The sequence below is a fragment of the Peromyscus eremicus genome, chromosome 5, assembly GCF_949786415.1.
Source record: "Peromyscus eremicus chromosome 5, PerEre_H2_v1, whole genome shotgun sequence".
Classification (NCBI taxonomy): domain Eukaryota; kingdom Metazoa; phylum Chordata; class Mammalia; order Rodentia; family Cricetidae; genus Peromyscus; species Peromyscus eremicus.
In genome coordinates, this window is record NC_081420.1 from 97,729,254 (window position 1) to 97,755,579 (window position 26,326).

The following is a 26,326-nucleotide window of genomic DNA, read 5'->3' on the forward strand; positions in this document are numbered from 1 at the left end:
GATCAGAAGAGAGAGACGAAGCGCAGACATGGTGTTTGCCAAATATACCAGAGAAATAAAAAGAAGGAAAGCATTGATTTGAAAATAAAATTTGTCAGGCTTGGAGAAAAGCTGAGGATGTCAACCTGCATGATTGGAACCCCTGTTTATGTACTGGGATTGTGATCCATAGGAAGAAAGCCAAGGGTTCCGGCAGAAGACTGGGGGAGAGATGCTGTCTTCAGACATCCCTGTGCTATCTCTAGGAGCAGAAGGAAGAGAGCCAGCATAGAGGCTGAGCATCAAGTGAAAGATAAGTCCACCACAGCCAAGCTGCTTACTAGGAAAAGCCAGTTAGCAATCTCCAGAGAATGTGATGACGTATCAAACCTCTTCAGACCCCTGGAGAAGCCCACGAAAGAGCTGAAAATTCCCAGGAAAAGAGTTAAGGTGGAGAGATCCCAGGCAAGATATTGAGAAGCTTCTAAAGCAAAATTGGGGTTGAAACAGTGGCTGGATTAAATATTCAACGATAATATCTAAGGAATTTGCCATCTTCTTTCCCAGAAATCATCACTTTGGTTTAACAGCCTTCCATTTTGCTAGATCTCAGTGTTGGGAGGAGCAAAAGGTGAGAGGAGACAGCTAAAATCCTCCTCAGTTAACTTTGAAATAATCCTGCCAATGGCACCATGAAGCTGTCACTAAGTCCGGTGCATTGACCTCATTTCCGACCAAGCCTAGGGTGAGGAGAGGTGCTGGGCAGCCTTTGTATTCCTTTTCCTGTGGGCTCAAATACAAAGCTCTGATGGAAATGAACATCTCACTCACATTTGCCGGGACCCGGATTTAGACTGCAAACCTGAATGACCCGGCTGTCAGCCTGGCATAAACCCGGATGTTTATGGTTTGGAGCATCTGAGTCTGAAGCCAGAGTCTGAGTTCTTCTTCTCTTCTGTTAGTGTCAATGGGTGGGTTGTCCTTATGGGACAGAGACTGCACTGGAAAGAACTGGAAGCTGCAGTTCCTGGGAGGCATTGCATCTACACTCATGTAAATCAACTGGAGTGTCCTGGTCTGGAGGGAACAAGGTTCTTCTAGAGAAACACTTGTGCCCTTCTTTTGGCCATTAGACTATTGAAACAGTGGTTCCCAAGACACTGGAACCCCCTTCTCCATCAACTCCTGGAATCTCAAGCTGGAGAAGAAGGCTGCTGCCTGGAAAGAGATCTTACACAGTTCTGAAAATTAGTCAGACCACCTCGGAGGAGAGACCAGAGCTGAAATTGTGATGATGGGTGAGGCCGAACCAAGACCAGAACTACTCTACTTAAACCAAATCTCATGTCAGGACCCCAAGATGACGGGGGAGGGGGTGCTGCTAGACTTCTCTGTTTCTCTTTCCACGGTGGGGATTTGTCTTTCTACTTGACTTATTGAGGACAGGCTTGCTAGCACCAGCTGAGCACAGGCTCTAACCTTAGCAATTCCAGTAACATGAGCAGCGTGGATTTCTCTGCCCAGCCTATTTGTGTTTGGTTCCTTGGTCTCAGAGGCTTGTTTCCTACAGGCCCAGTTCTGCATGTGATTCCCTGGTGTAGAATATTATTTTAAGATGTGTTATATTTGTTTATGCTGTGGAATATTTGTTTTAATGATGCAAAGATGTGTTGCATTCTTTTATGTTGCATTTGTTTAACTTTGTGAAGCTGTGTTACTTTGTCTGTCTAAAACACCTGATTGGTCTAATAAAGGGCTGAATGGCCAATAGCAAGGTAGAGAGAGGATAGGCAGGGATGGCAGGTGAAGAGAATAAATAGGAGGAGAAATCTGAGAGGAGAAGATTGAGGAATGGGGAAAAAAAAGGAGAGGAGGACATCAGGGGCCAGTCACCCAGCTACACAGCAAGCCACAGAGTAAGAAGTAAAGAAAGGTATACAGAAACAGAGAAAGATAAAAGCCCAGAGGCAAAAGGTAGAGGGGATAATTTAAGTTAAGAAAAGCTGGCAAGAAACAAGCCAAGGTAAGGCCAGGCATTTATAAGTAAGAATAAGCCTCCCTGTGATTTATTTGGGAACTGGGTGATGGGCCCCCAAAGAGCAAAGAGCCAAAAGAGCAAAGAGTAAAAACAACCCACAACAATTTCCCTGGCACTCCCAGAGAGCCCCAGGTGAGGTATCAGTGGCTATCTGAAAGGTGGGTGTTGGGCTGTGTGTGCTGAAGGCTGTGCACGTTACCTTGATGGCAGCGAAGCCCTGGGCACGTACGGTGCCGCTGCTGGGAGTGATGGTGAATTCTTTTGGTTTCGTTGCGGATATTTCTGTGTTGACCCAAGACCGTCTTTTAATGTCTGACTCCTGAGAGTAACTTGGGATGCTTTGCTGGCCTTCGCCATCCCCACGGACACGCAATTTGAAGGTCATGGGGACCAAAGATGTATTATTGAGGGAACACATCAAAGTATGGGGAAATCCTGGGGAATAAAATAAGAGGTGAGAAAGACTCCCTTCTCCCAATAGCCTCCTTTGGCCAATAAATCCCCCCAGCAATGGCCTAGCATTGTGGATGTAATTCATCACGATTCCTCACTACTTTCCAACTTGTCCTAAATTTGTTTGTTTACTTATTTATTGTGTGTGCATGTGTGCGGGTATGTGTGGAGGTCAGAGGTCAATGTTAGGTGTCTTCCTCAATCACTATCCACTTTATTTTTTGATACAGAGTCTCTCCCCAAGCCTGGAGTTTCCTGGTTTGGTTAGACTGGCTGTCCAGCAAAGTTCGGGGATCCTTTCCCTGCCTCCCCAATGTTGGGATTATAAGTATGCTCCACTGCATCCAGGTAGTTCACGTGGGTTCTGGAAGATCCAATCCAGGTTCCTGTGCTCTCACAGCACTTCATTAACTCAGCCAAGTCCCTAGGCCCTCTTTAAAAATCTTTTAAATGTGTGAACAAGACAATGGGTTTCACTGTGACATCCTCATCTTCACGAATGTACGTCATTCATTCTCTTTGCTCTTATTCATTTCCTGTTATCTCCTTAAATCATCAATCACGTGCCTGGCAGTGGTGGCGCATGCCTTTAACACCAGCACTTGGGAGGCAGAGCCAGGAGGATCTCTGTGAGTTCGAGGCCAGCCTGGGCTACAGAGTGAGTTCCAGAAAAGGCACAAAGCTACACAGAGAACCCTGTCTCGAAAAACAAAAACAAAAACAAACAAACAAAAATCATCAATCACGCAATCAATAAATACACTTTATTCATTCATGAATTAACCAAAGAATATTTATCATGCATTAGGTCATGCAGGTTAAACAAGGCCCCTGACTGTCACCCAGGCAACCTCTACTGCTACTTATTTTGAATTGTCTTGTAGGATGTAATTTGCCTTTATTCTCTGCATAAAATGCAGCTTTTTAAAATATAGAATCATCCTCACTCCTCTTTGCCAATGTGTGAACAGAGAAGCCTCCATAGTTGTGTCAGCTGTTTGATCTAGACCTTGTCAGGAAGTGACAAAATTTGTACCTGTCCTTTCTGAGGAGTGCTCTCGGGGCTGATGAAACAGTGCGTAGTAATAGCCTCTCCCAGGAAAGACTTGGTGATCTGGGTTAGAGCCCGCCAGAGACTAACACTAGTTCACCTCCCCAGAGCTCTGGGTCGGGTTATATCCAGCCCCATTGCCTTCCCCTTGGTGAGGCTCACTCCTTTCCCAAGAGATGCCGGTCTCCTTTGCTGGGACAGCACTAAATTGACTTTTGGCTGGATTTCCTGGGTGGCTGTTACATTGCTGTCACTTTTAGAGCAAGAATAACCACAGGATAATGTACATGGTTGGTTTTTCTAGAGACAACGTCTACTTTTCTGCTTAAAACCACCTTCTTTTAGAAATCCCAAGAGAGACTGATGGAAAGTCACCTTCACGATCATGTAATTGCTATACTGGACTCTCCAGAGCTTTCCCAATAATGACTCTGAAAACTAGGCTTATCTTACCTGGCCATTACTAATATAGGGTAGTATGAAAAGTGGATTCTATAGTTACGTGGTCCTCCAAATAATTGCCCAGACCAACTCCTTAGCCAGCAGTTTTTCACAGACTAAAACTCATTATAACTTCCTTAGGACAATCCTGGGCCAGTGTCTCTGTTGCCCCACATCCACAAAGCCTAAGGAGGGGATGTTGGTTTGTTGAAGACCCAGTGGACATTAGCAAGAATGCTATGCCTAGGCTTCCTTCCACAGTCTGTTCTATCTACAGTTCTACCTGAAAGCATTTTACAGTTCTCAACATCTGTATTCTCTCCAGTTAGTGTCTGTGGCTAAGTCTTAGGATAATTAACAACACAACTGGACAGATGTTCAGGGATTCATAGATGTAGTCATACTTCTTCCTGTATTCAATATTGATTTGAAGGAAACCATTCTCAAAAGATTTAATTCTCCTTCAACATCTATATTTTATCTAACCCCAAAAGACTCTTAAGAAGCTCTCTTTTGGGGCTAAGGTGGCTCAGTGGTTAAGACCACTGACTACTTTTGCAGAGGACCCTGGTTTGATTCCCAGCATCTACATGGTGGCTCACAACTGTCTGTAACTCCAGTTCCAGGGGATCTGATGCCCTCTTCTGGTCTCCATTGGGCACTGCATGCACATGGTGTGCTTACATACAAGCAGGCAAAACACCCATGCACTTAAAATAAAAATAAATACATCTGAAAAAGATGTCTGTCTGTCTGTACCTCTATTGCTAAAATTGGGGTCTGGGGTCTTGAAGATGCTAAGCAAGTGCTCTACCACTGTGCAGAATCTTCACCCACGAGACTTGGTACAGAAACTGTAAATCACAGAGCACCACAACAGCAGCAGCAGATTCTTCAAAAAGATGAGATGTAGGGAACACAGGCTCACTACTAAACAACAGGCCCCCAAAAGAAGACACCACACTGATTCAGTAACATGCATGACCAAAAATTAAATGACAGTGGAGAGACTTTGGGGGTATTCATAGGAGATTTTAGACAAGAGGATCCTAATGTTTCTAGTAAACTAAGAATCTTCACAAAGCAGAGGGAAACATGTGCGTAGGTCATTTTGCAAATGAGGTGGCACTTTTGTAGTCACAGAATGAATTCTGGACAGGAGATATGCAATCTAGGAAATATCTATATACCTGTATCATGTATGTTATGCAGTGTAATGCATGTGGGGAGCTTCATATAATGTTTTATGAATAAGTAAAATTCTCCTGACATCCAAATGTAAAGCAACTGACAAACACATTATGAACAGGTTTTTGCCTAAAGAACTATTGTCCCACAGTAGACAGGTCCATTCAACATGAAACAAGACAAGCAGGAAACAATGAGGCAGACTGGGAAGAAGCAGGGATGCGGATTGAAATGAGTAGTTCTCACTCTGGGCTTTTCCTGCTGTCACTTTCTAAATAGAAGGGCAAATTCATTTTAAATCAGAGCAAATTAACCCACTGAATAATTGAAATTCTCTTTCTCAAGAGGAATTAGGAATAGGACTTGACTACGTAGGACTGAACATTGGAAGGTTATAAATATTTATTATAATTTTCTTTCTTTTTTTATTATGAAGGACCAAATTTTGCCTCATGAGGGCAACATTCCAGTTGAAAGCAGGTCTCAAAACAAATAGCAATTCTATCAATACTGTGTGGTTTTGGCAAATAATTTAAAGGTCTTGAGGCTCCAATTTGCTTATTAGAGACAGTGACTACCTCTGTGAAGCATTGCTAGGTTCAAGCGCACCACCGCACGCCATACAGTGAGCAGGGAGAAGCCAGAAGAAATAACAAGGGAGACGCTGCTGCTGCTGCTGCTGCTGCTGCTGCTGCTGCTGCTGCTGTCACTTTTATCATTGGGGACACATATACAGGAAGAAATGCCACAGGGCACACACCAAGTGAGACGACAACACAAACAGTTGGAACATCCTTCAACCTGGAGCAACAGAACCCTGGCATCAAACCACGCCGGCCCCACTGAAACTCGAAAGCATCTCTCTAAGAAGGCTGCTGTGCAGCCAGGTGGGCAGATCAGAATTCACGTTTAGAGACAGTGCGGGTCTGGAGCTTTGTTCACCGACAGAGCACTTGCCTGGCATGCACGAGGCCCTGAGTTTGATAACAGCACTGCAAGGAAGCAAGACACAATCGCTCGCCCAACCATCACGACCACCACCTCCTCCAAATGCCCACTACAGAGAACACAGAATGTTCAGATAGTGAAAAGATGCATAAGGTTGCTGAGGACGGCTCTTAATGCCCAGGAGCTAGTTACCACTTTACATATAATTTAGAAACAGTGCCCAAATGCCCCTGCCACAGAGGAAGAGGTCCTCTTGACAAGCTATTAAAATGTTAAGTGAAGTGCTTTGTAAACCTTCCTTCTCCCGGGTAGAGACCAAAAAAGTATTCTATCCAATTTCTAAGTTTAAAATGGAAAGTTGGGACTTGGGGGAATGGCTTAGTTGGTGTGTTAGTTTGCATTCGACTGCTGTGACAAACTCCATGACCAAAAGTAGTATGGGGAGGAAAGGATTTATTTGGCTTATGCTTCCAGGTAACAGTCCATCACTGAGGGCAGTAGAGGCAGGAACTCAGTGGGAACTTGGAGGCAGGCACTGAAGCAGAGACTATGGCAGGATGCTTCTTACTGGCTTGCTCTCCATGACCCACTCAGTCTGCTCTTTTATACAACCCAGGACCATCTGCCCAAGGATGGCAGCAGCAAGCCCTTGGGTTTACAATAATTAACAACAACAACAAAAATGCCTCCAGGCTTACTTACAGGCCAATTTGATGGAGGCATTTTCTCAATTGAGGTTCCCCTGTCCCAGATGACCTTAGGTTGTGTCAAGTTGATAGAAAACTAGCCTGCACACTTTGCTAGCACAAAGACCTGAGTTTGATCCCTGACACTTACATAAAAAGACAAGTGTGGTGGCATGTGCTTGTAATCCCAGTGCTGGGGAGGCAGGGTCAGAAGGGTCCCTGGGGCTCACTGGCCAGAGAGCCTAGTCTAATTGGTGAGCTCCAGGCCAATGAAAGAGATTGTCTCAAAGGAGGTAGGTACATGGTATTCATTCAAGGTTATCCTCCAGATTTCATATGTATACAACACACACACACACACACACACACACACACAAACAAAAAAAAAGAAAAAAAGAAAAAAAAAGAAAGAAAGTTACTTACCATAGGAAACATCACCAAAGTGCAGAGCAGGGATATTAAAATGTAACGTAGGTCCAATAACACAGCCTCTGAAAGTCAAAGCACAAATGGGGAAGTACTGAATGAATCCAGTAAGTCAAAGTAATGATCAGAGCCAGGAAGAGAAGACACGTGAATAAACAAACCTTGGCATGAAACCAATGACAGAGTCTAAGAGGCCGTGACCTGACAGGCCACTACAGTCGCCATTACAAACATTTTTTAGCGAGTGTGTGGTATATCTCAGTGGGCACAGCACTTGCATGCAAGGGTTTTCATAGGGGAATGGATCCCTAGCACCTATATAAAAGTTGGGTATGCATGGCGGTCACTTGTAATACCAGCACTCAGGAGGCAGAGCCACAGAGTCCCTGGGGCATGATGTCCAGCTTCAGGTTCAGTGAGAGACAGCCTCATCAAATAAAGCAGAGGGAGACTGAGAAAGACACCAGATGTCACACTGGGCCTCCACATGCATGTGTACATGTGTGTCCACACACATGTGAACATGGGCACATACACACATGCATTCCACACACTCATAGACAAAAAAGTCTTAAGGTCTCAAACTATAGGTTTCAGGAAATGCCAGTGTAATTAGTGTATAACCTTGTTGCTACCCGTGACCAGGGAAGAGGGAGCTAGATCACCAAAGTAACGCTACAAAATGTGGTTAATTTGGATGAATTACATACTCTGTAAAGTAATCAACTCATCAAGAAACCAAAGTTGGTAGAGATGGCTCAGTGGTTACGAGCATGTACTGCTCTTGCAGAGGACTGGAGTAGAGTCCCCAGCACCCATGTGGGGTGGCTAATGCTGCCTGTAACTCCAGATCTGGGGAATTGGATGCTTTCTTCTGACCTCTGGGCACCTTCACTCATTCATATGTACATATCACCCTGCCACATATGCACATAATTAAAGATAAAATAAATAGTTAAAAATAAACAAAATGAAAAAGAGAAAAAAGAAACAAAATGTATGTTGGAAATGTCCTCCCCGTGGGCTAGCTTCATAGTGTTGGAAAGTGCTCTGCAGGCCACTGGGGAGGGAAATGATCAGGGATCTTCCTCAGCAGTGAACCCTGCACACTACAGTGCTAACCTAACAAGCAAGACATGTTCACTGGTACAATAGTAGCATGACTGTTAGTGAGGTAACCAACCACTGGGTGGCTGGAGTTTTAGGTCAGTCCATGGGAAAAAATTCATACCTGGTACAGTAAAACTGGTAAAAATCCCATGATTGGAGAGGCCTTAGGTGGGAACCAACTACTGTTGTTTTACTAAATTGAGATGTTGTCAAGCTGCCTTCTAAATATTTATACTTTTATCCATAGATTAGTGCTGCTCCCAACATTGGTCAAAGAAAAAGACCAGCCTTAAGATGCTGCAAAATCTTGGGGAATGGATTCTCTCCTGGGGCTTCCAGAAAGACTCATAGTTCCGCCTTCACCTTAACTCTGGCTCAGTTAAGATCAGTGTTGAGCTTCTAATCTACAGATCTCTAAAATAATACACCTATATTGTTTTAACTTACTAAATTTGTGATAATCTTTTACAATAGCCAAAGAAAGCTTATATGGCAGGTATTCTTGTTCACTGGTTCAGATGGATTATGGATCCATAATTAATCTTCTTAAATGTCTAGAGCAAAGGCGAGGGCTGAACAATCTTCTGTACACATGGCAGAGCTTTAAATGATAGCGACACACAGATACCTGTTATGCCACATGCAACGCACTGGTGCCTTGGTAACACCGCTGGCTGCTGGAGCAGAGGCTCCACTGTGCTAGGCTTCTGCAAGCCTGGAGGAGTGACCCCAGCCAAGACTCAACGTGACAAGCTGCAAGCGGAAAATCTGTTCTCAGGACTCTCTTTCATGCTGATGACCTGAGATGGTTTCCAAAAGCCTGTCTGGTACTCAGCAGCACGTTAGGATCCAACTGAGAATGAAGCCAGAGAAGCTCACAGCTTATGCAGGTGAGTCGGAAAAGACACTTTTGGAGGGCAAAGTTTCCAGTAGATGAAGAAGGATATGAAATGAATAGGGACAAAAGGAAGTGGGAAAAGAGCAGGGGAAACTGCCCAAAGCCGTCACTTAATTCGTGTAGAAGTGAAAGGCCCAGAGATAAATCGTATGTCATCAAAGGCTCTGGTCACCCAGAGAACTGTGACTAAATGATGCCACCTGGACTGGGATGTGGTCATAGGAATTCCAACAGGATATTCTTTTGGATATGAAGAGAGCCTATGCCAAGACCCAGCTGTCCACCAACGTGACAACCTGCTAACGTGATCGTTTGCAAGACTCGGATTGATTGGATTACCTTGACAAGTTAAGTGAGACAATTTGAATATCAAATATATCTATGCAATAGATGAAAGTTTACAAAATTACATATGTCAAAAGAGAGAGAACACGATTGCTCATTGGGATATGTTTTAAAACTACATTAATTCCATAACATTGTTTAATCAGTCACTTAAAATATTGTGTCATGTAATTAGAGGATCATTAGAAACAGCAAATGTGTAGTTGTTCTTTCATAAGGTATTTTAGCCCAAAATACATGGAGTCTGGGACAGAGCACCTGGCAATAAAAGAATAAGAAGCAAAATTCTAGAATTCACACTATTAACTTCATAGATATTTCTTGAGACATTGGGACCTAAGAAAGTTTACCCCTCAAAGTTATAAATGAGGTCATAATAATAATCCAGAGCTAGGAACATGATCTACTGTATATTATTTTCATACAACTAGACATTTACTTGTGATACCAGTGGCTCATGGATTTTCTAGATCACCGTGCATGGTTTGAAGTGCTAAGATACGTCTGAACACATGCAACACTGAGTTTCAGAGGAAGTGAAGTGGCCAAGGAAATCTACGCAGGGTTTTTCTCTCTCTCATTGTAATAGTAATTTGTTCAGGGATAAAGCCCAAGCATTCCTTCCACAGTTGAGTTTCCCTTTTAAGTGAGAGAAAGCAAAATGAACATTAAAAAAGAAGGTGGAAGGGGATCATGGGAACTTGGGGGAAAATGATTAAGAAGGTACAGATTTAATCCCTAGAGAGCAACTGGGGTTTTAGTCCAAGTTTGCTTATTGTTTAAATCCTATTATGCACAGCAGAAAATCTCAGGTCACCTTAACTGTCCATTCATTGCTGGTTACACGAATTTCTACTTTGTGATACTGAGAAGAGATCAGGGATTTAAAAAATTCACCTGTGTGGCTGGAGAGACATCTTGCAGAAAACCTGGGTTCAGTTCCCAGCACCCATGTTGGGAGGCTCATGACCACCTATAACTCTAGCTCCAGAGGATCTGACACCCTCTTCTGGCCTCCTAAAGCTCCTGTGCACATACATACAAGCATTCATACACATAATTAGAAAAACATACTCAGGAAATAACAGAACCCTCATTCAATATTACAGGCTTGGAAGGGGGAGTATTGGCAGTGGCTGCGTCCCCCAGGGCTTCTGCCCTCAGCTGTAGAGACATCTTTACTCTTTTTCTATTTGTGTCTTGTCCCAATCTTCGCTTCTAATCCAAATCTATGCGATTCGAGCCCACTCATGTGACCTCATCCTAACTTAATTACCCACTTGAGGGTCTCATTTCCAAGAACAGTCACATTCTGAGGTGCTAAGACTCAACATCTGGAAGTCTGGGGACACAATAAAAGGGTTCTTGGGTTGATTTTGAGAATAAAAGGTAATTGCCTTTGGACTGATCTCAAGATTCTGAATGAGATCAACACATTTTGGGAGGGTACTACAGTGTGTCTCTCTTTCCTATGCTAGTCCAGGCTCCAAGAGACACATTGGTTTGTAGAAGGATGGGACCTGCTGCTCTCACTAACTATAAGAGAGACTTCCATGTATTTTTTAAAAACCTGTTGTGGCTGGCATCCAGAGCCAGAGTGATGTATTCTGAAGGTATGATCTTTCTCTTTGGGAGAAATGGTCTTTTTAAGTACCAGGGGTCAATATTGTATATCTGCCTGGTGGGTTATAAAAAGAGAATTTTTTTCAAAACCCAAGGACAAATTCTGCTATTCATGACTATCAGTTACCACAAACAACCGGAAAAGCCCCAAGAAAACTTTTATAATAAAAGCTGTAAGTGTCTAGCCTTGGCTAACAGACTAATAAGTGGTCGCTTTCACAGTGCTTGAGGGCACTATAAATAAGACTGATTACAGGATTTCCATACAATAAAAACAAATGACAATGGTTCAGAGAAACTGTGAGAATAGACAAGCTGTTTTCAAGAACACAGGTTGACTCAGGGGTTACTGCAATAACTCATTTTCTCCAAACAGCTTAAACACACAGGGTATAGTCTACACAGTACCACCCTGAACACATCCAGCTGATCTCAGGAGCTCAGAAGAGTCTGGCCTGGTTAACACTTAGATGAATGTAACTAGAAGTCAGTATTTAAACCTTAATTTATAGGTTACAACTATAGAAAAACCAGACATCCAGAGAGCATCTGCATCCGTATTATAATGGCATCCATTATGGAAAGAAACACTGGCAAGCATTTAAGACATCCCACTATGCTGAAGGGTTCATATCAACAGACAGTTACGGACATCCAAGATATGATCTAGTTTTTGAGGCCCTAGAAAGCAGAAAGGAAAGCTCCAGTTGGTTTCTACATTAGTTACAAATGTACCATACATACCTAATGGTCAGTTTCACGGGCTCAGGGGACCCGTTAACATCAATCAGGAACTCCTCTTCGAAGTGTCCCAGGATGTCAGAACTGAAGGAGATCTGGACAGCTTGGACCCCACTTGGTTCAATGATGCCTTCTTTGGGATTGAAAACAAAGCAGGCCCCCAAGGCTGAAGTGGGAGGGATCACATTGAAGAGGGCATCAATGCTGCCTTTGTTGGAGAGGATTGCCTGTGTCAATCAAAGCCAAAGGTGATCGGGTCAAGGGAACTGCAATCGGTTTTCATGTAAATATATGATGTATTCAGCATCAGAGAAAACTCCAGGAATTATAGCCAAAGGAAACTCTCAGCAGAAATGAACGCCTGGTGTCCTGAATGCTGGAAGACTGGACTCCCAAATCACAGGTCATTTTACGCTTTCAGTGTTCTCTTTAAAATTAAGTTAGTTGGAGCTAGAGTGATGGCTCAGAGGTTAAGAGCGCATACTGCTCTTACAAGGACCCAAGTTCAGGTCCTAGAATCCACCTTGGGCGGCTCCGACTACCTGTGACTCCAGCTCTGATGCCCACAGACTTCACAGGTACCCACACTTACATGTACATACTCCCCACCTATCTACACGTATAAATAATTTAAAATTTTAAAAATCTTTAAAATTGTTAGTTTTGCATTATACTCATACTACTAAAAGACTGGTTATAATTATGTCTATGACCGAAGGTTCTTAGATCACCTTTTAAATATGCTCTGTGAAGTAACCACAGAAAGGTAGAGAATTCTCTCGTGTGCATGAGGAAACTAAGGCTCAGTGCAGGCTGTCAAACAAGAAAGCAAATCAGACGGAGCAGCAGCAACTGCCTCAGCCTGTGCTTGTGACAGAGCTTGGAGACTGCTAATCAGATGTCCCGAGGACTCCAGATGATGAGGATGCTCTCTTCGGTGCTGTGATTTCATCCTCCTGGAATGCATTCATCTCAAACACCACTGGATGAGTGGCTGCTTGGGGATTCTTATGCAAGTAGTCATTTTACTACGGATGCTTTATTCCTGTATGCTAATATCCTGGCACCAGGCTAGTGCCCACATCTGATTGCACAGTAGCTTTTGAGTGTGCCTGTGGGGAGCTCATGCCTGGCATGCAGAGTCCTCCACAGCTAGCTTCAGTCTGATGCTCCCACCCCACATCTCACCACTTGTGTGCATGAACCTGCACTACAGACACACTGTTCTATTCTTGGCTTGCAAAGACACTCTTCTCCGTTCCTTGACAATTCTGCCTTCACACCTAGACAGGTAACTGGCTTCCTCTCTTGATGAATAGAAACATCCCTTAATCCATACTCAAGACATTGGAAGTTAATCAAATCAAGTTAGTTATCTGCCCTCTTCACACTATATGGAGACTGTTCATAATTCTATCTGTGGATGAAGACTCTTAGAATACCTCTTAAATATTCTCTATAAAGCAAGCAAGGAGGGGGTTGTGGCTTGTTCTTACACTTGCATGGGGAGGCTAAGGTTATGTGAAGACTGAAAAAAGTGTCCAAAGACACCCAGAAATATAGTAGAAAAATGTGAGACACACCAGAAGAGGCATGCTAAGGATCGATGGAACATGATGGAAGCTAAGGAAGGCATCCCAGAAAAGTCAAATGAGGACAGAGGTCAGCAGAATGAGCTCTGGGGAAAGAGTTCAGGTCTTACATGTAATGAGAGGTCACCCTGACCTTGAGGAAGGAGGTGATTGTGATGGGGTGTGGTTACAGAATCCAAAGAATGCATGTCTAGAGAGAGAGAGTAACAGATGGGGTTGACTAGCCTGGATTCCTGCTTTGAGATTGGTGGTGAAGGGTGAGGATGGGAATGGGGAGTATTTTAGAGGAGATGGAGTGTTTGGAGTGATGGGAGCCCAGTGCCCTGCCTAGAGGGAGATCAGCTGTGGCTAGAGGTCCAGGAGACTAAGCTCTGGAGCGGAGCACAGGTAGGACAGAAAGCCATGTCCTCTGCAGAGGAACAGTCACTGCTGCCAGCGATAGAGAAAGCCATGTCCTCTGCAGAGGAACAGTCACTGCTGCCAGCGATAGATAACCAATGTGCCAGAACAAAACCATAAACAAGGTCGCTTGCTGCTCGGCTCGCCTTTTTATGATTATTTCCACCCTTCCTTGTTCTAAAGTCCCAGGTAGTCTGAATTGTGCTTCCTTCTTTTTCTCCTTTAGAGAGACCACACAGGAAATGACTGTGGCTGAGGACTCAGTGGCCAAACAGCCTGAGTTCAAATCCCAGATTTGCCCTTGACTTCCTAGCTAAGCAAGTTCAGACAAACTCCCTAATTTCTCCGTGTCCCAGTCCCCCATCTGTCCTCTTAACTTCTCATATCGCTATAAGGGTCAATTTCTTCATTCATGTCACTGTGAGAGTAGCACCTGGCAAGAGTTTACAAATGAGAGTGATGCTTACACCCCCAGTGGCCAGCGCTGCAGGCAGAGCATTTCCCTGGATTTAAAGGGGCAACTGACATATGCTCGTGGTCACTTGTAGGCTATTCTTTTTTTAAAAGTAAGGATTTTTATTTTTTGAAAATTTCACATGCGTATACAAAAATATCTTGGTTATGTCCATGACCCTGAAGGCCACTCTCTGAGGCATTCATGCCCTTTGTTCTTCTCTCTGGACACAAGCACAAATCCCCTTTGGTTTACTGCTTTTATTGTTATTTGGTTAACATGACTATCTTTCCCAGGTTTTCTGAACAGTGAGAGTTCTTTGTGTGTGTGTGTGTGTGTGTGTGTGTGTGTGTGTGTGTGTGTGTGTGCGCGTGTGTGCCTTCCCGTGGGTATATACCTATGTGTGCAGCATGCATGTCTGCGTACCTGTGCATGTGGAGGTCAGAGGTCACGTTCCAGTGCCCTCCTCAATTACTTCCCACCTTATTTATTTAAAACAGAGTCTCACTTTAATAAACCTGGAGCTCACTGATTTAGCAAGACTAGCTGGCCAGTGCAGGGATCTTCCTGTATCCGTCTCCCCAGCACTAGGAAGGATTGCAGGCAAGTTCCACCATGCCCAGGTTTTTATGTGGTTTCCGGGGATATGAACTCAGGTCCTCATGCTTGTACAGGATGCACAGGAGAGGCATCTCCCCAGCCCCAGTTCCTTACCTTGGAGAATACAATGTCATTCTTATTCTTGACAAAGAAATATACATATATTCATGAATACTGAATCCAGCCCATAGTTTGGGACATGATCCTGAGGCTTTTACACCTGAGGTCCAACTCTTGGGCACAGGGGTCACTTATGAATTTGACCTCCTGCTTGTTTGTCCTCTGAATTACACTGGAGAATACTGCATACTCTGGGGATTAGCTTTTTTCTTATGCATCTGCTAAGCTCAGCAATGACTAAGGTCAGCAGCTAGTTATTCAAATTTCTCCAGGAGGTAATGTAATCAATTGAGAGACGCAATGAAGCGTCAGCGCCGAAGACGCCGAGGGTGCAGAATGTCCCCAGAGAAGCACCTCACCGTGTCCCTCTCTGCCACTTTTCAGCTCTGCCCAATCTGATGCCTCACCTCACTGAACACTTTGGCTGGCTGGAGTTTGCTCTGCAGTTAAAATCTGGGCATGCCTATTAAATTGCTAAGAAATTACTATTATACTCTGGGAAACCATATCCATTTTGCATCAGAACTAACTGTCCTTTCCTGATGTGGCATCCATAAAGTACAATTGGTAAGGTGTAAGGAGAATGCATGTGGGATAAATTACACAAGCAACAGCAAAGAATGAGAACTATTGGGCTGCAGAGATGGCTCAGAGGTTAAGAGCACTGGCTGCTCTTCCAGAGGACCTCAGCTCCATTCCCAGCACCCACATGGTGGCTTACAACCACCTGTAATGAGATCTGGTACCTTCTTCTGGCCTTCAGGAATACATTCAGGCAGAACACTCTATACATAATAAATAAGTAAATCTTAAAAAAAAAGAACTATCATATTTTTTTTTCTTTGCCTCGGGGACTCTTCTCTCAAGAGCACAAGTTTTAGCTGTGTACCACTTACGTCTTAATATCATTCAGACTGTTTTCCTATGTGTATCGTCAATCCTGACATTAACATCTGCATACGTTGGCTTTGTTTCATTTGGATCAGTTACCCCAGTGAGTATGGGGACGAAGGACACTGTCCCCATGTCATGTAGGCTGGATTTACTTGGTGTGGAAAAATGGGTTGCTGAGAACCTGGAGGACTGAAATGCCAGTCAAGTATCTCCTATTCACAGACAGCATAGAGGGCATCAGTGACCCAGTGCTCACGACACTTACAAGCTGAGTAACCTGGCAAGTTTCTTCCCACCTATGGCAGTCAGAGTTGCCGTCCGTCTGTCCGTCTTCTTCTAGACTGCATCGTGACTGTATTCTCTGCTCTCCCTGACAGACACATACAAATAATAGAACGCACTTGACAACGTGATGTCACTTCCACTGCTGCCTCCTACAAAAAGCTCATCTACATTCCTCAGAGTGCTTTCTCCTTCAGCCAGCATGTGACAGGGGGCCTGCCAGCTTGCAGGAATGTGCTAGAAGCGAACGCTGTGAAGATGGAGGAACCTGGGCTCCAGACTCTGGACTGTAGGAGTGCCTGCTGAACCTTCACTCCATACTTTATCAAGCCGTAACCGAACCAGAAAAACCTCTCTAAGGCCCAGCTTACTCAGTCAGAAGCGTGAGGAGCGACTGTCCCTTCTCCACAGGCTTTCTGCAAGGACCAAGTGAACAAATAAGCACAGGCCCTGTAGCAAACATACGCCGAGGGAGGAATATAGTGGAAGTAACCACAGGCGCCTCATGTTTGTGGTGACATAGGATAAAAAATTCTACCTTTCACAATTCTGTAAGGATTGCAAATTACACACACATGCATACACACACACACACACACACACACACACACACACACACACACAGAATCCCAGAGCCTGACAGTTACTTATTTACCACTTATTAAATAACTGCTTGCATGACCTCCATAAGATACAAACATTCACAATTTAGGAGCATCCTAAAATCAAGTTTCCATGGCAGCCACTTGTATATGTGTGCACTACATATGATGGTGTGTAAGCCTATCCAGAAGCTGACCCATGAGGTGGCACTGGAGTGACGTTGACTCTGAAGAACCGTAAGTTCGTCTTGGAAAATTCCGGTTTTTACTTAATTGGGAAGACAGAGCACAGCACTCTCCTTCAGAAACCATGATGATTTGGTTTAAAAAAAAAAAAAAACAAAAAAAAAAACAAAAAAACAAACAAAAAAAAAAAAAACAACCAAAACCACAGACCGGGGGAAGAGGGAGCTGTGAGGAGATCCTGAAGTGTGAAAACAGCTCTCCTCATTAGGATGGAGAAAATGCACAAAGCCCTCTTTCCTCTGATCTGTTGGATTTATGTTGTCCGAGAACAAGCACTAGACAGATGGGGAGGTGTATTTATGGTTTTTCCCTCTGCAGTCTACAAATTGAGAAGGATAAAGCCAATTAAATTACAGTGCCAAAGAGTTTTAGCATCTGATAAAATAAAAAGAATTGGAGGAGACACTCTCCTTAGCATGGCTAGGAGAGAGGTCGGAACAGAGGCAGAAAATGGAAAAGGAAGGTGGCTGTACAAAGTCTCTATCAGATAAAAAACACATCAAGAGAAGCGGAGAGAAAGAGGCCAGGCCTGTTGGGAGCCCCAGTGAACAAGGGTAGTGCCCACCTCATAACAGTGAGCAGATCCAACGAAAACTTTGCCAATGTCCAGCGATTCAAAGTTGAAGTGAATCTTGGGCCCCATCCCTTCTCCTCTGATTCGGAGGGGCAAGCGGATCTCTCGGCCTGTAAAAGCAATTCTTTGTTACCCAGATGGTATTTCATTAGTCCAAACCACCCACAACTTATTACCAATGCAAAGCGTGAGCTTCTCAAATACTCCCCAGGACTGCCCTATATCAAGGGAACTGCAGTTGAACTAAGGTGGAAGTCGGCTCTTATCGTTAGGAAACAGTAATATTGCTAGGTTCTTACCTTTTACGAACAGCTTACATAGTAATTTGGGCTGACATTTTGTCAGGGAAAAGACAATTAAGACAGTTAACCTCCAGGTACAGAAAGGCAAATGCTACGTGTTCTCATTCCTGTGTAGAAGCTAAAGCTGGTCCCAGTGCAGCAGAGGGTAGAGGAGTGATTACCAGAGGCAGGGAAGGGCGGAGAGAGGGAGGGTAAAGAATACTGTCAGATAGTGTTGGGGGTATAGCTCAGTGGAAGAGTGCAAGCATGGTATTCACAAGACCCTGTGTTACATCTCCAGTACCATCACACACACACACACACACACACACACACACACACACACACACACACACACACACACGAGAATTCTAGTGTCCCATGGCATAGCAGGGAAGCTAGAACATATTGTATATTTCAAAATAGCTAGACGACAGGCCTGCCTGCAGCACGGGCGGGTGGGAGACAGTGGCCAGAGGCCTGACCCCCGTGCGTCACTAGGATGAGCAAACGTCCAGTGGAGAAATGGGAGCGAAAGAGAAGCGGAGCAGCCATGTGCTGTGGAGAGAGGCAGAACTGGAGATGCACTGGGGTGAGGAACAGATTGACGTGAGTGGCCTGCACTGCCACCTCAGGCCATGTGATGTCTGGGCCTGAGCTGCAGTGGTGATGAGGGGCCCATGTCCGGGTTCACGGCCCTACTGCAGCCAGGGTCTGAGTTGATGTCCGTGGCCACGTGGATGCCCGTGGTATGGACTGCTGCCGAAAGCCATGTTGATGTCTGAGGGTCATGCTGAGCTGGCCCCTGCCCCTGGCTGGCCCTGGGGGAGCTGTCTCTGCCCCTTGCTGGTCCTGGTGGTGGCATGGGTGCAGGAGAGCTGGTCCTGCCACTCGTCTGGGGAGGGGGTTGTTCCTGGCAGAGGCCCAGGCTGACCAACTCAGCTACCACCTAGGCCCACATCCAGGGCTTTGAGTTGGCCCACCACAATATCTACCCCATCTACGACCTGTTGCAGGGTGTGAACGGATGGGTCCTGCAGAACCACAGCTGCAGGATTTCCATGACTGGGGCAACAGTGGATATCCCAGAGGAATTTTGGTGAGGATCCAGTGAGGATGGTGTACCAGGAGCCAGAGGCCTTGAACCAAACCAACGACTCATTGCAATGAACATCTGCAAGTAAAGTTGCTTGGGCAAAAGGGCAGACTGCACGCTATACCACAATTCACAGTTCCCAATACCACGATGATGAACGGGTGTGTGTTGGAGAGGCGGGCAAGATGGGGGAGTGAAGTAGGTACTACTATCATTATTATTAGTATTAGTATTAGTATTTTCTTTTCTTTTGGGGGGAAGGCTACGAGGGTGGAGGGCAGACATGGATGGACTGGGAAATGAGTGGGATTAGGGCACTATGTGAAATTCCCAAAGAGTCAAAAAGATTACATTAAATAAAAAATAGCTAGAAGACAGGATTTTGAGTATTAAAACAAATGATAAATGGCTGAGACGATGGATGTACTCTTATCTTGAGTTGATCATAACATATTGAATTTATGTCTCAAAATATCATATTGTAGCATATGTTTACTATATATACAATTATTGTGCCAATTAAAATAATATAAAATTTAATCAAGTCTTAACATTATTCTGAAGTTTTTAATAAAGCAAGGTAGCTTGTCTGATTCTGAGGAGGGTGACCAGTGATTGACACTAGTCATGAAGTGGAAGCCACCACAAGAAGCTAAGGGATGCTGTTCGTTTTGATCTAGATTTAGGAAGACCTAGAGAAGTAGCCCTCTAACTTTGTGAAAATGACCTGGACCCTTTGCTTTACAGAATTTTTTCTACCTCATTCCATGGTTGCCATGGAATGACAGCATCAGTATGTGTCTTAACACATCCATAATGGACCCAGAGTCAACACAGAGCACACAGCCAACCACTCTGTGTCTTCTCCTCTCTTAGAATATGGAAATATCAGCCGGGCAGTGGTGGTGCACACCTTTAATCCCAGCACTTGGGAGGCAGAGCCAGGCGGATCTCTGTGAGTTTGAGGCCAGCCTGGTCTACAGAGCAAGATCCAGGACAGGCACCAAAACTACACAGAGAACCCTGTCTTGAAAAATTAAAAAAAAAAAAAAAAAAAGAATATGGAAATATCTTCACTAGATAGTATATGATCAACTAGAAATTACAGAGTATATGGAAAATCTCTCCTAACTCCACCATCATAAGATAATTATTGTCAACATTGTAGTGCCTATTGTCTGTGCTTAATTATATCAAAACAGTTAATATAAATAAGTTACATATTAGTTTGTACCTGATTTTTCCACTTAAAATATGGGTTATACTTTTCCATATAAAATATGAGCCCTGAGTAGGGCTGTAATTGATTTCCTTCCCTTGGCAGCCTGCATGGTATTTTCTGGTACCATTTCTAGACTGCAGGAAGGAGGCTTTTCGAGTCAAATCCAGCTCTAATCATCCAAATCTTGTGCCCGAAGCTTGCTGTGCCTTCAGCAATAGAGGTCCACCCTCAACTCCCGAGAGGCAATCAAGGGCTATATCAAAGGTCTATATTGTTTTGGGAGGCACTTGGACTACCCTGACCAACTAATCAAAAGGAGGTTTCTTGTGCCTAGTACTGGAGGGTTTTTTTCGTCTATAGCTCTTGTTGGGGAGCACTGTCAGTGCAGCGGTTTAACTCCTGTGTGTGTTACACACACACACACACACACACACACACACACACACACACTGTATATAATTACAGTTTTAGGTAAATATAAAAATAATGATTCCTTGAGGCTTTATCAAACTACCTTGGTGTAATTTGTCCCTTGTCTCTCCTTCTCTGTCTGTATTGACTGACCAACCTCCTACCCAGTTGTAGCCCCTCCAACTTTCCATTTCTCGCTTCATATCACCTGTATATTGCTATTCCCACTCAACCCTGCCTCTGCCTCTACCTGCCTGTAGTATACTTTCTTGGTTTCTATGGTTACTCCATGTTGTGTGCTCACATCTGAGGGTCTGGAGCCAGGAACCACAGATGAGAGAACATGCAGTACTTGTCATTCTAGGTCTGCATTACCTCACTCAATATGATCTTTTCTAGGTTCTTCCCATTACTTGTAAATTTCATGTAAATATTATTCCATTGATTATATGTATGACATTTTCATTCATCTGTTGAAGGACATTTAGGTTGTTTCCATCTGCTAGCGATTGTGAATAGACATTATTGAGCAGATTTCTATGAAGCAGGAGGTCGAGTCCTTTGGCCATATGCCAACGACTGGTATAGCTGGGTCATGTGGTAGATTTATTTTTAATTTTTTGGGAATTCTCCAACCTGATTTCCAGAGTGGCTGCACCAGTTTGAATTCCCACCAACATGGAAGAATGGAGGAGGGTCCTGTGCCTCCACAACTTCACCAGCATTTGTTAACTAGTTGTTTTGTTGATCCTAGCCATTCTGACTGGGGCGAGATGAAGTCTCAAGGTAGTTTTAATTTGATATTTTGTCTTTCTTTTTTTTTTTTTTTTCTTTTGAGCTGAGGACCGAATCCAGGGCCTTGTGCTTGCTGGGCAAGTGCTCTACCACTGAGCTAAATCCCCAACCATGGTTGTTTTCATTTGAATTCCTGATTGCTAAGGATGACGGACGCTTACTGAGGTATTTCCTAACCATTTTTATTTCTTCTCTTGAGAACTCTGTGTAGCTCTCCAATCTCTTGAATTGGGTCATTTGCTCCTGGACTCTGTCTTCTCAGTTCTCTGTATATTCTGGACATTAGTCCTCTGTCAGATGTGAAGCTGGTGGATTCCCTCCCACTCTGTGGACTTTTTCACTCGACTGGTTGTCTCCTTAGCCGTACAGAAGCTCTTCAGAACTGTGAGGTCCCAGTTGTCAACTGTTGGCCTTAATTTCTGGGCCAATGGGCATACTTGCTCTGTATATAACTTGGAATACTCAAAACACTTTTGATGGCCTGTTAGGTTTAGTTTTTAGTATTAAATGCATTCAGAATTACCAAGCAATAGTTCTTTTTTTAAACATTTGGTCTCATATCTCTTTGGGCATTTACCTATCTATCTATCTATCTATCTGTCTGTCTATCTATCTTACATCCTGGCCACAGTTTCCCCTCCTTCCTCTCCTCCCAGTCCCTCCTCCATCCCCCTTTGTTCCCTCTTCCCCAACCCACTCCTCTGTTTCTGTTTAAGAAAGGGCAGGTCTCCCATGAATATCAAGTTGCAGTAAGACTAAGCATCTTCCCTTGTATTAAGGCTGGGCAAGGTGACCCAGTCTGAGGAATTCCAAAAGCCAGCAAAAGAGTCAGAGATAGCCTCTGTTCCCACTATTAGGAGTCCCACAAGAAGACCAAGCTACACAACTGTCACGCATATGCAGAGGGCCTAGGTCAGTCCCATGCAGGCTCCCTGGTTGTTGGTTCAGTCTCTGTGAGCCCCTATGAGCACAAGTTAGTTGATTCTGTGGGTTTTCTTGTGGTGTCCTTGACCCCTCTGGCTTCTACGATCTTTCCTCCCCCTCTTCAGCAGGATTCCCTGAGCTCTGCCTAATGTTTGGCTGAGGGTCTCTCTGCTTCTAGCAGTTTCTGGATGAAGCCTCTCTGATGACAATTGGCGTAGGCACCAATCTGGTCACAGGAGATGGCCAGTTCAGGCTACTATCTGCTATTGCTACGAGTCTTTGCCGGGGTCATCCTTGTAGATTCCTGAGAATTTCCCTTGCACCAGGTTTTTACTGGACTCTGAAATGCCTCCTTTCCTGTAGTCTCTTTCAGTACTCTCTCCCTCAGCCCCCAACCTGACCCTTATGTTCCCATCCCCACCCACCCTCAGTCCATTCACAAAAATTCATCTATTTCCCCTTCCCAGGGAGATCTGAGTGCCCCCGCCCCCCAACCCCCTTGTTACCTAGCCTCTCTGAGTCTGTGGATTGTAGCATAGTTATCCTTTACTTTATACCAAGCAATAGTTTTAATTCACTGCTGCCATCACTATAATGCCTTGTGACATCTTAGTGTCTTCTGTTGCTAGTTAGTTTTTTTTATCTTTTGGGACAGGAGTATTGTCCTTTTGTTCTTCTAGTTCTGGGCAACATCGTGATCATCAGGCAATTATAGCTTTGACTGTAAGAAACAAGACTGGTCTTTACAATATTTGGGACAGCTGATCTGTTCAGAGGATTTTCTTCACTCCACCTGACCCCTGGGAAGGAGGGATTGGTGATGTCAAACTCTAACCCAGTGCTTCTCAACCCTGCTAACTCGGCGACCTTTAATACAGTTCGTGTGGTGGCGACCCCCAACCATGAAATTATTTTTGTTGTTACTTCATAACTGTAAATTTGCTACTGTTATAAATTGTAATGTAAATATCTGTGTTTTCCGATGGTCTTGGGTGACCCCTGGGAAAGGGTCATTCCACCCCAAAGGGGTCACAACACAGAGGTTGAGAACCACTACTCTAGAATACAAGTCAAACTTTCAGAACACTCCAACACTGTCACCCTTCACCGTTACTCCAGAGTTCAACTCTCTTGGCAACGGACTTGGGCTCTATGGTTAAGAGAAATGTATTTTGATTGAGATTCCAATCTGCAGACTGGCAAAGAGAGAGGACTGCTAATGTATCCTGGGATAAAGAGCAGGGCTAGTTACAAACGGCAGGCCTAAACCTCCTCCAGCTCCATCTTTACCTTGACTTGCTCCCTTAAACAAACAAACAAAACAAAACAAATAAACAAACAAACAAACAAAAAACGGGTGTGTTGTGTTGTAACAAAGCAGTGACCACTGTTTCTCTGGGGATCATTAATTACTTAAAGGAGCTAGTCCTGTCTGTAGATAGCCACTTTCTGTACTGGGGACAGAATGAGTGCAAGAAACCAGTACCCCTGCATTTCTAGGGGTCTGTCTAAATCTTAGGGTCACGTTACAAATGTCCCTTTTTCACAGGAACTTCTAAGCAGATATTTTTCTTGTTTGGGCACAAAGCAGCAGGAAGGACAAACAGCAGGGAGCAGTAAGCTGCAAGGACAGACCCCTCCCAGAAGAGTGAGATCTTAAAGCTTCTTTAAAGCATTTAAAATACAACGCTGTTTCTTGCGCACGGTTAGCGTGAACTAGCCCTGCACGTTAGAAACAAAGGGATGCTCTACAGGACACATTTAATGAGCCTGAAATCCCTAAAGGCAGCGACCGCATTGCATTCAACACCAGAAAATGCAAAGCACAGGCCTTCCAAAGCTTGTTATCTGCCATGTCTGTTGTCCTGTCCCCACCCCCACCACCACACACACTCAGACTCACTCACTGAAATCCTAATCCCCAAGGTGATGGGATTAAGAAGTGGAGATTTGGGGAGAGGAATAGATGATAAACATAGAATCTTTCAGAATGAGGTCGGTGTCCTTACAAAAGAGCCCAGAGGGAGTCCCATGGGGTGAGGACTCACCCAAGATGGTGCTGTGAGAAATGGGCCCTTATCAGATACCAAATCTGCTGTGACCTTGATCTCACACTTCTCAGCCTCCAAAATCAGGAGGCATAAATTTTCTCTTGCTTATAAACTACCTAGTCTATGGTATTTTCTCAGACGCCTGGACTGACCAAAGTAGCAAGCCATGCATGCATTCAGCCCCTGCACTCCCCTGCACTGCCATGCAAAACAGAAATGCTGAAGGGGATGCAGCCTTTGACAGGGCTGTTCTGTGAGAGCACAGGGGCCTCCCACCTTCCTCAGGGGAAACCTAGTGTGCCTGTGGACTCATCTTCCCCATCGATCCCTGATGAAAAGTCCTCCATGCACGTTGGTGTTACCCTCTGCCAGCTACCTAGGGCATCCTCTAGCCAGAGGCCAATTTGGTAATCTTTTAGACTGCTCAGCATATTATTTTATTATTTATATTACAGTTCATGGGCATAGCAGTGTATAAAGAAAATGTAATTCACATCTAATTTGGAGGATTAGGGCGAACCATTGATACACTTATAGGTAATTCGTGTGTTGTAAATTCTTGGTATTATATGGAAACGTTTGATGAGTTGTTAGGTTGATATTTTAGGCATCTTAGGAGAACTGGATGAAGTTTTGGGTGGGTAATTTTGGGTGGGTGAGCACTTCTCCCAGCTGTAATAATGGAGCCATTTCATAGGAGCTGTGTCTTTATGGAATGGTGAGGTGCATGACAAACTGGATTCAAATACTGGCTATAGAGGCTCCTCGGGCAGGCAGCTCATCTGAATTTTGTAAGTTCTAACTTCCTTGAATGTAAAATAAAAACAGTGTTCAGCCATCCCAGTGGCCACTGAGAGTCTCAAATGATACTTATTGGAAAGCTTTGTGCTTATACATGATTGAAGTTCTAGATACCCACACAAGGATATTGCAGTAGTTTGATTTTTGATAGTGAAGGTGTTGAGTATCTGTAAGTGAAGAACTACATGTGACAGCCACATAGGATCTCTAACAGGCTGAACACGAGTGTCTAAGATATGCACATCCCAATCCCTGAGTCTCTGAATATTACCTTGTATGGTAAAAGATGTGACTGAGGTGAGATGTGCCAATGAGACCATCCTGCGCTGTCTGGGTTACCACAGTCTTCCACTGAGTTGTCTGGGAGTCAGGTAGGCTCAGAAGCTTTCTCGTTTGATTCTTTCCCTAAGTTGTTTTAGGAATCTAGGTTCTCTGCATTGCCACAGGAAATTTAGAGATCTATCTTTATTATTTTTAGAAGTATGTGTGTGTGAAGAGAGGGGACAGAGAGGGGGAGAGAGTGTGCACAGGTGCCAGCAGATGCCAAGGTGATGAGTGCCCCTGGAGCTGGAGTTACAGGCTTTTGTGAGCCACCTTGCAGGGTGCTGGGAACTGAACTTGGGTTCTCTGAAAGAGCACCCAGTGCTCTTAACCACAGAGCCATCTATCCAGACCCTCCATAGGAATTTCAGCATCAACTTGTGTATTCCTATTTTAAAAAGCAGTTGAGATCTGTATTTTGATTGCAGCAAATCTATAGATAAATGGGGACATTTTAACAACTTTAAATTCATGGACTACAGGCGGTGTGGAGTTTTCCATTTGTGCAGGTCTGCAACTGCAGCAATGTTTCAGACAGTTCACTGTACAGCTCTTGCGTTTTGTCCAGTTTACCTCCGAGTACTTTATATTCTTAATGCTATTTAAGCAATATTGCTTTTGAAATTTCAATTTCCCACTGTTCCCTGTTAGTACACAGAAATACAACCCATTTTTTTTTTCTGTATATGAATCTTTTATCCTGCAACTTTGTTATAATTACTTTCTGGTCCTCA

At 44.1% G+C, this 26,326-nt stretch overlaps 1 protein-coding gene across 1 annotated transcript in view; it reads right to left on the reverse strand.

Annotated features, from left to right (window-relative positions):
* The window catches only part of Hydin (HYDIN axonemal central pair apparatus protein), a 362,311-nt gene that overhangs the window by 210,506 nt on the left and 125,479 nt on the right, over positions 1-26,326 (reverse strand). Inside the window, exons 11-14 of the mRNA XM_059264008.1 lie at positions 17,682-17,800; positions 11,931-12,154; positions 7,208-7,275; positions 2,217-2,452 (exon numbers count right to left, since the gene is read on the reverse strand). Coding sequence (XP_059119991.1) covers positions 2,217-2,452; positions 7,208-7,275; positions 11,931-12,154; positions 17,682-17,800 — 647 coding nt within the window. The remainder of the gene's footprint in view (positions 1-2,216; positions 2,453-7,207; positions 7,276-11,930; positions 12,155-17,681; positions 17,801-26,326) is intronic.